Genomic DNA, 10,071 nt, shown 5'->3' with positions numbered 1-10,071 from the left:
ATGCAAATCAGCAGATTTGTCTTGGATATAGTTTTTTTAAAAATAGAAACTTTCACCCTCTTTTTTCATTTTTTCCTTCTGCCCCTGAAAAAAGCACACAAAGAGTTGTTAATATTTAATCAATGATCTCAATTTACAGGTTTTAGTTTAAAGGTAACCATAGCACACACACACACAGACATGCATTATTGATTGTCGAATGGCACGGAAGGTTCTTGGGAATCCTCTTTCCTCTTTAGACGTTCATATGAGCAGCACCGCTGACACCGGCAAACAACTTTGATATTGTTTTAAGTGTGAGAAACTGGCGAAAGTGATGACAGCCGACACCAGGAGGATGTAAGCAGTTCATCTTGACGGATGGGACAATGATTAAGAGCGACACCAAGGGCGAGGGCGAGAGGCAGCCAAGGAAAGTCCGGTTCAGAATTGCATCTTCCCATAGTGGGAGAGTGCTCAAGGAGGTGTACGCGGATGGGGAAACATCCGACTCTCTGGATTCCGAATGCACGAGCAGCTCAGAGACAGACCAGAGCAGGCTCAGTGAATCTGAGGGGCCGCACAACGGAAAATTAGGATCTGAGTACGACGAGAACGAGAAAGGCTCAGAGGATATGCTCATTTTTGTGAGAGCCGCCAAAGAGAGGGGATTTAGCGTGAAAAGAGTCAACATCCTCAGCAAAAATGGTACAGTTAGAGGAGTCAAGCACAAAGTCAGTGCTGGTCAAGTTCTCTTTGACAACATGTCAAAAGTGTTCCAGGTAAGTGAAGTCCACTTTGCTCCTTAGTCAACAAACACTTTCTGTCTCCTCTTCTATGCGCACCCCCAAAGCACACTTTTTAGTTTTGCTGAAGGAGTGTTTGGTCTATGCATGCTTAGGAGTTAGAGCTCATAACACTTCCTCCAGTGGTTAAAGTCTCAAATGAGCAGTTCCAGCTATCAACATTTTTGCAGCTGAAAAATTAAATAAAATTGTCACTTTTGCTCAAGAAGAGCTCATTCCTTTAACTAGCAATGTCCAAAATATAGTGACTTGTTGTCTAGATCCAAAGTTTACAACAGAGAAAGAAAAAGGAAAATATCCCCAAGGTGCCTTTTTCCTTTGAGCACTTCTGAATTTACCATTTAGCGTGGTTTTTGTTGGATCCTGCATACACACACTCTTCGCTTGCTCCCAAGTCAAGTGCTAAGAGAACAGCACTTGACATGCATCCCAATTGCCCATATATGGGAAACCACGTCACTGCCGAGGGAGGAGGCACTGGTGCCGAGGCAAGCGTCGGGTTCAGTTCACTCATTCAGAATCTCAGTAGTTCCTATGTGGGATAGGGACAAAACATCCCACAGCACCGCCCTCCACGCCTTGCAGCCCTGTTCACAAGTTGCAGTGGACGCAAGTACAATCTACATCCAGTGCACACTTGGTTTTCCTTCACACACATGCATCGAGTCATTCTCATGTTACATTCAATGCATGTAAGCCTGAGCATGTGACTGAAATTGAACATTTATCTAGATGCTCGTTCCTGGTTTCATTTGTAAAGTGAACGTGCCTTGGTTCCTTCTTACAAACAGATGTATACATGTATATGGAGGATGTACATGGATCCACTGTAACTTGTGAACTGGGCTTGTGTGAGATGAGTTGTATACAATTAGCTAACATGGTTGACTAAGCATTTCTTTTACATCAGATGCAATGAGAGGTATAAAGGAATCACAAAAATTGGTGCATCCATGTATGCTCAGCGGGCAGCGCTACCTCATGGTGCATTCTGTGTCGATGGATTGATCCAAACTGATGGAGACTCAAAAATGGCCGTTCTGCTGGAATTTGTCATTCAAAATGGTCTACTTAGTGTCACCTGGTTGCGAAGATTTCCCCTTAATCCTGTTACCTAGGGCTTCTTCAAACATAACAATTTCTATATAGTCGAATATACAGTCTGGTCCAGTAGCACCTTAAAGACCAACTAAATTTCCAGGATATGAGGTTTCGAGAGTCAGAGCTCCTTTGGTCGTTGCTTTAAATTCTCCAGAGTACTTCACGTGCTAAAGCACATCAGGAGGAGTATCCCCATACTGCAGATGGGTGTGTGAGTGGAATAAGTTTGTGGTGGCTTCTCCTAGACTTTTCAGTTGGCTCCAGCTAGAAGCAAGATTTGAACTGCGGCCTCCCCAATCACTGCTCAGTCTCTTAATCACTAGTTTTTGGGTGGAAAAAGTTACATACTCTTTGCAAACTCTTTAATACATTATGTAATACATTAAGTTTCATTAGGAAATTTGAAGAAACTGCTTCTATAGATGTTCAAAGGCTCATATATTCTTGTTCACCCTGGCAATTCTGATCCTTAATGAAGTTTGGCTCAAATTAACCTCTAGAAGCTCATGCTGTTTAATACAAGCCCACGGGATGTAATCCATCCATAGAGGACAGTTAACTGCAGGCCTAATGTCCTCTGGAACGTGTTTCATTTGGGCCGGGTCATGTCCATGCTTCATAATGAAGAAGGCGGCTATTTCTTGCAATATAAACCAAGCCCACAATACAAATAAATTTTCATTCTTTCCTTCATGTGATTTTTTTCAGGCTGAAAATAATGAATGTTATTTACACATCATGTTAAGGTTTGTAATCATTACGTATGGAAAGCAGTTATTTTTAGATTCTGCATATAGATTAAGGTTGGAAATATTTAGGTATATCACCTTCCAGTAAGTCGTTGTCTATCAGTATAACAGGCTTAGCCAGCATGTCTTCTATCCTTTTTATTTCCTTCTATTCTTTTTATGTGTGTGTATGTGGGGAGGGGGGTTCCCCCTTATTGGGGGGGGGCAGCTGCCACTTCTTTTGCCTCTTCACAGCAGCCCCCACATACCCATCTTTCTGTCTGTCAGGGCTGGGGCAGCAGGTGGGGAAAGAAGGACGGAGGAAATGCCTCAGCCGTCCCTTCCTTCGGTCAGCCACCACTGCTTACTCTCCTTCTGCCCTGCAGAAATGCAGCAACAGCAGGCTCACCTCCTTTCCCTCCCCTTCCTCCAGAGCCAAGCTACAAGTGACGCCTGACACAGGTTGGACACTTGTCAGCTTCCCTCAAGTTTTGATGGGAAATGTAGGCGTCCTGGTTTTACAGCTTGGCTCTCCATTACAACTGCAAGACCAGGATGCCTACATTTCCCATCAAAACTTGAGGGAAGCTGACAAGTGTCCAACCTGTGTCAGGCGTCACTTGTAGCTTGGCTCTAAGGGCGTCTCCCTAGTGAGGCTGAAGACTTTGGGTGGAAGGAGAAAGATGTGTCTCTGGCATCCTCACTCCGGCCATCTCCTCTGCGTTTACCCATCCAGCTTCTTTTGTATCTGGTGGCAGCAGCAGCCGCTGCACCAACAACAACTATCCACCAAGGTTCTTCCCTTCCCCTTATCTCTGCTTGGTTTCTCCCAGCCCACCCAGTTTCTTCCTCTCTGCCATTGGCTGCCTTCATCCCCCAGCCCCAGATTTCCAAGGCCTGTTTTCCTGTGTGTGGTCTGTGTTTGTGCAGATGACGCTCCCCCCCTTTTTGTAACCCCCCCCTCATTTTGTAATGTTTGGGATATTTTTCCTTAGGTTTCTTCTACATTTGTGGGAAAATCCCCCACCCTGTTTGTACACGACCCAGTTATGTGCATCTTTTGACCCACTTTCTAAGTACATGTTCAGAATTAGATGAACCCTTACAAACATCCACCTACTGATAACAGCAATTCATAAGCAAAAGCATTACGGGGGAGGGAGAACCTAATCGGAGCTCTCCTAATGAGGCTGCAAGGAAGTATTCAGTGGAAATGGTTTCCATTGAAGTATTAGAAGGGAGTGCGGCTTTCCCTGCTATGGATTCAATGGAAATGGTTTCCATTGAATCCCCCACCCCCAGTTCTGCATACTTCCTGCACAACTTCCACTGAGTACGTCTGTCCACTCAGATGTAAGTCCTGGTCTTTTCAGCGGGACGTACTTCCAGGCATTATGGTTATGACGATCCTCTTCCTCACAGTTTTACCTCTTCTTCTATGGCCTCTACTTTTAGAGCTGCCTTGCTGAACACTTGAAGCTAACTCAGACTGACTAAGCTGGTCTATCAAAATCAGGACTGTCTCCTCTGACTGGCCGAGGTTCTACAGGAACTGAGGTTGAAGACTTTTATCTTCCTGATTTGTTCAAGTGGAGATGCCAGGAATCGAACCTGGAATCTTCTGCATGCAAAGCAGGCATTCTTTGACTGAGTACCTTTCCTGAACGACTGACTCGGGGCCCATTGATTCCCTCAACATATTCTAAAGCAACCTTCCAAAAGCAAATTAAGGTAGAGGAGATTGCAAGAGCAGGAACAAAAGCAGATCAAGCCCACAGGTAGAGGGAAAATTCAGAGGGCCGGCTCTGAGATTGTTCTCTGTTATGAACCTGCAGATAGACCCCTAAATGAGGGGTCTCATGATAATACTGCACTTCAGGGACTTCTGCAACCACCACAAAGCCTTCAGAAGGCATTCTTCAACAGATGTAAACCTCTCCACACAGGAAAGTTAGTGGAAATGTGCCTTCATGTTGCTTCTACACAGTTTGTATTGCCAAAAATGAAATTATGGTTTCCAACACCTTGTGCCCAACTTTCTTGCTTCCACACTGCAAATATTTCCTCCTGCCCTCCAAACTGGCTGTAAAATTGAGCATGTAACTTTCACTGACTTGCAATTGTGAAAGATGTATTCTAGAAGATGGGAATTCAGCAAACCTGCCGCACCTTTCATTACAACCTTAAATCGATCGATCAAAATGAAATTGATGATTTTTTAAAAAAGTAACTCTCCAGCCCTTTTTGTTGGGGAGATATGCCTTTTCCATTATACCTTTACCTAAACAAATGAAACAGAATTCTGACGACCTGCTGCCCCTATTATTACAACTGTAGATCGATCTATTGATATGAAATTCAACAAGACCTGAATACTCTGGAGAAGTAGGTGGTTGTGAACAGGATGCAATTCAACAAAGACAAGTGCACAGTATTACCTCTGGGCCACAAAAATGTGAAGCACAAATACTGGATGGGGGATACACTTCTGGATAGTAGTGTATGCGAAAGAGATCTTGGGGTAAGAGTGGACTGTAAACTAAATATGAGCAGTCAGTGTGATGCGGTGGCAAAAAAGGCAAACTCAGTCTTGGGTTGTATCAAAAGGGCCATTGCATTGAAATCACAGGAGGTCATAGTCCCTCTCTATACTGCCTTGGTCAGGCTGCACCTGGAGTACTGTGTGCAGTTCTGGAGGCCTCACTTCAAAAAGGATGTGTACAAAATCGAGAGTGTGCAGAGGAGAGCGATGAGGGTGATCAGGGGTCTGGAGACTGAGCCCTACAAGGAAAGGCTGAGGGCCTTGGGAATGTTTAGTTTGGAGAAGAGGAGATTGAGGGGGGACATGATTGCTCTCTTTAAATATTTGAAAGGCTGTCAAGGATTTGTTCCAGTTGGCAGCAGAGGATAGGACCTGTAGCAACGGGCTTAAATTACATGCAGATAGGTACTGGCTGGATATTAGGAAAAACTTTTTCACGGTCAGAGTAGTTCAAAGATGGAATCAGCTGCCTAGGGAGGTGGTGAGCTCCCCTTCACTGGCAGTTTTCAAGAAGAGGCTGGATGAATCTTTGTCAGGGATGCTTTAGACTCATCCTGCCTTGGGCAGGGGGTTGGACTAGAAGGTCTGTATGGCCCCTTCCAACTCTGTGATTCTGTGATTCTGTGTGAATGGGTGGGACAAATAAAACCAAAAGAAACATTATGCCCGAGGAAAAAATAAACTCAAAGTAAGCTTTTCCAAAAAGGACTGGGTTAAAAGTTGTCTCAGAAGAACCAGAAGAAATCTGGGGAAAATCCAAAAAACTTGAAGTCAAAGGTAAAAAAAATGCATGTGGAGGACAGAGAACAAATTGAAGCAGTATGGGGCCAGAACCAACAGAAAAAACCTAAGTGGAAAACTGTTCAAGGTTTCATATCTCTCAATGTCCCTTAAAAGGCAATACTTTTCAATGGTGGCAGTTCACACATTCTGCCAATCACATGATCAGCACAGATGTGTGAATCAGCCCAGTGCTACATGGGGCTTCCAACAGTCCTGGAGAAAAATGTCTGGTCCCTTCAATGGAGACTTAATTTGTAGAAATGGACAGCCTTGAAGATACATTGTCGAAGGCTTTCACGGCCGGAGAATGATGGTTGTTGCGGATTTTCCGGGCTGTATAGCCATGGCCTTGGCATTGTAGTTCCTGATGTTTCGCCAGCAGCTGTGACTGGCATCTTCAGAGGTGTAGCACCAAAAGACAGAGATCTCTCAGTGTCACAGCATGGAGAAGATGTTGGCAGATAATTTATATCTACTCAGGGAGGTGGGTTTGGGCTGAGTCATCCTGTAGGAGTTTCCCAGGGTGTGGAATGCTAATGGAGGGAGGCTTCACTGTATCCTGAGGAGGTTCTTTTGCATATGGATTGGTGCTTGATATGCTAATCTTCTCTGCAGGGCTATTGTAGGGTGTAGAGTATTTTGTTAGCCTGGTGTTTTTCAGGACTGGAAACCATGCTCTATTCATTCTTTCCTGTTGAAATTGTGCTTATGCTTATGAATTTCAATGGCTTCCCTGTGCAATCTGACGAAGTAGTTGGAAGTGTTGTCCAGTATTTTAGTGTTCTGGAATAGGATACTGTGTCCTGTTTGAGTTAGGCTATGTTCAGCCACTGCTGATTTTTCCAGATGTCCAAGTCTGCAGTGTCTTTCATGTTCTTTTATTCTTGCCTGGATGCTACGCTGTGTGGTCCCGATGTAAACTTGTCCACAGCTGTAGGGTATGCGGTATACTCTACTGTCTTTTGCTGATCATAGCTTCTGTTGTATTTTTCTGGTGGGTCTGACTAACCAACTTTATTGTAGCAATAGCTTTCGAGAACCCTGTGAATTTTTTTGAAGGGGGAAGCACTCAGAAAATGTTTACAGGAGGTGCCTGGACCTTTCTTAAAAATCCAGGTATTGGTGTGCATAACAGTGCTGCTTTTTAAACACAGGGGCATATGCACATCAGCACTCAGTGGTAGGGCTGTGAGCAATGCAGCTTTGTTGCCTTCACTGACATGATTATACAGCCAAATCTGATTGGCTTCATTAGACCATGAAGTCATCATCACAGTCACTACTATGTGATCCCTAATTGTCTGGGATCAGTTTCCAAACAAAAACATCACATCAGAGTAGCAGCATAAAGGAATAAGAGAGTCAGCGTGCTCTCTGACGAAGAGAGCTGTGGTTTTTGAAAGCTTATGCTACAATAAAGTTGGTTAGTCTTAAAGGTGCTACTGGACTCTTTACTATTTTGCAACTACAGACTGACATGGCTAACTCCTCTGGATCTATGAGGGTGGTATAGTGGACAGAGTTTGGGGTTGGGATCTGGGGCCCTGGTTCTAATCCCCACCCTGCCAGGGAGCTTGCTGGGGAACTTTGGGCCAGTTACACCCTCTGATCCTAACCTACCTCTCAAGATTGTTGTGAGGATAAAATGGAGAAGGGGAGAATGTTGGAAGCTACTTCAGGTCCCACTGGGGAGAAAAGTAGGACATTATTATTCATAACGACTGTGCAGAGAAATGGAAAAAGTGTGAAAGGGTAGAACGTAGTGGGGTTTTTAAAAGACCCTTTTGTGCCCTTAGAAAGAATTACTTTGCATCAGAAAGTGAACATCCCAAAAAACTAGCAAAGCACTCATTTTCACAACCGGCAGTGAAAATTTTCACAACACAATGGATGTGCCACAACTTGGGATCCACAATCTTTCAATAGATGCCCTCCATGCATCTGACGAAGAGAACTGTGATTCTCGAAAGCTTATGCTACAATAAAGTTGGTTAGTCTTAAAGGTGCTACTGGACTCTTTTTGACAATCTTTCAAGAAAGTAGTTTTTACTGATGCCGTAATGGGAGCATGACTTCCCCCCCTCTTTTGATTCCTGCTGGTGTTTGGACTGGGGAAAAGGTTGCTATAGCAACACCTCCTCCCTTATCTTCTTCTGTTTACTTCAATGAGGAGGGAAGTGCAGTTGCCCTGACAACAGCTTTAGCCCTCCTCTTGGTGTGAATTCAAGTAGCCAGAAAATAAGATGATGTAACAATTTCTTGGTGGTCTTTTTTATGTTTTGTAATTCAGAACAAAGTCCTTCAGTTTCCCAGCCTGTAACAAGCAGAGGGGTGCTTTGATGCTATTAATGTTACCGAGTTTCTCTTCCAAGTCTTCCAAAGTCACAGCCAATCCATACATTTACAAAAGCCTTCTGTCCCCCCAGGTGTTTCATTCACAGGTGTAGTCTGAGCATTCAGGACTTGGACCTAGCCTCCCAAATATGCCTGGGCCTGGCTGGATCAGGACCATAGCATATGGGGAGAGGCAGGGCTTTTTTTCAGCAGGAACGCAGTGGAACGGAGTTCCGGCACCTCTCGAAAATGGTCACATGGCCCGTGGCCCCGCCCAATGATCTCTAGACAGAGGGGCGTTTAGGTAGCCCTCCGTGCCGCTCGGCCTGGAGATCAGGAGGCGGGGCCACTGGCCATGTGACCATTTCCGCCGAGGGTGATTTAAACTTTAAAAAACTCCCCCCCCCCCGTTCCAGCTGACCCAAAGTGACATCGTTGTGCAGTCCTGAGTTCCACCACTGAGTTCCACCACCTCTTTCCCCAGAAAAAAAGCCCTGGGGAGAGGTGCTGAAGCCAGAAAGGGCCTGAGGGAGCTGCTGTGTGCCCCGTTGAGGAAACTTACGAGTAGCCAATAGAACATGTAAGTTTTATTATATTATTTATATCCCGCCTTTCCCTCCAATGGGGTGCCAAAGTGGCTGAGTTCTCCCAGAGCAGCAAATATAGCAGCCCCTGGGACTGTTTCAGGTCCGGAAAACGATGTGGTAGGAAAATTTTAGCACCTCTGCCCTATGCATGAAAGTCTGGATCCAAATTGTGCCCACTCAGACCTGGAAATTAGCTTCTCAGCATGGAAATCCAGCACACACATCTGATTGACAGGATCTGCGGCAACCACAGGAACGTCATAATGTGTGAATTGGCCCTATAGTCTTCATTAGCGGGTGGAGTGCTCTACTTAGTGAGGGGAGATATATGAGTTCAAATCTCAACTGGTTTGTGCTGTACTGATCAGCTTTATTGAAATCCTCTCCTTTCAATGGTGACGTGGCCTACAAGGTTTCTTGTTATAAAGGAAACAATTACATGGTAATATTCTAAATCTAAATAATTCCAAGTAGATGCTGTGGAGTAATCCAGTGTACAAAATAGGTGTGTGGTATTTCCAAATTAAGTTGGAGACTTAGTAGGGCTGCCAATTCCCCGGTGGAGGTGGGGGATCCTCACTCCCACCCACCCCCCGCCACCACTCACTTGGCCAGCAGGGGGGAAAGGCGTGCTCCCCCAGAGTGATATTGTTGTGCTTGCCCCATGAACGCTCCTGTGTTTTGTGTGTGGCTGATTTGGGCCCCAAGCAGGCCAATTCTTTAAGAATTGGCCCAGTGTGAAGCACGGAAGTGCTCCAAGTGCCTGCGCAATGATGTCACTCCTGGAAGTGATGCCGTCATGCCATGCTGCACATGCATGAGGAAATGTGAAAGGTGAGTGTGGGAGGGTAAGGGGACCTGGCTTGGTCAAAGATGATGATAATATGATCATGTCAAAGAGGTTGCTCGTATTTCAGAAAGGGAGAGGAAAGATTCAGCAAGGTCCACAAACCTACCCTTGCATACATTCAAAGTCAAATTGTGAAATGGTAGCACACTTTGAAAACATTTGTCCCTATTATTATCTTTTTTAAAAAATCTGGCAATTATAGCAATTTTATCAAACACAGGAAAAACACGCATTCCTTTTTCCTGAGGGGAAGGAGAGTTTGTGCTTTATCATGCGTATTCGACTACACAGATCCAAATTAATGTTTTTATCAATACCTAAGTGGTAAAACCGATGAAATGCTCAGAATTGTGCAGGACCA

The 10,071-nt window shown here is 44.7% G+C and overlaps 1 protein-coding gene across 1 annotated transcript in view; it reads left to right on the top strand.

Moving 5' to 3' along the window:
- The first annotated feature begins 368 nt into the window (after positions 1-368).
- Positions 369-10,071, top strand: part of GRXCR1 (glutaredoxin and cysteine rich domain containing 1) — a 61,997-nt gene continuing 52,294 nt past the window's right edge. Inside the window, exon 1 of the mRNA XM_054990606.1 lies at positions 369-761. Within this exon, the coding sequence (XP_054846581.1) occupies positions 369-761 (393 nt within the window). The remainder of the gene's footprint in view (positions 762-10,071) is intronic.

Source organism: Eublepharis macularius, chromosome 10, assembly GCF_028583425.1.
Source record: "Eublepharis macularius isolate TG4126 chromosome 10, MPM_Emac_v1.0, whole genome shotgun sequence".
Classification (NCBI taxonomy): domain Eukaryota; kingdom Metazoa; phylum Chordata; class Lepidosauria; order Squamata; family Eublepharidae; genus Eublepharis; species Eublepharis macularius.
Note: the sequence above shows the minus strand (reverse complement) of the source record. Positions and strands in the feature narration are given on the sequence as shown.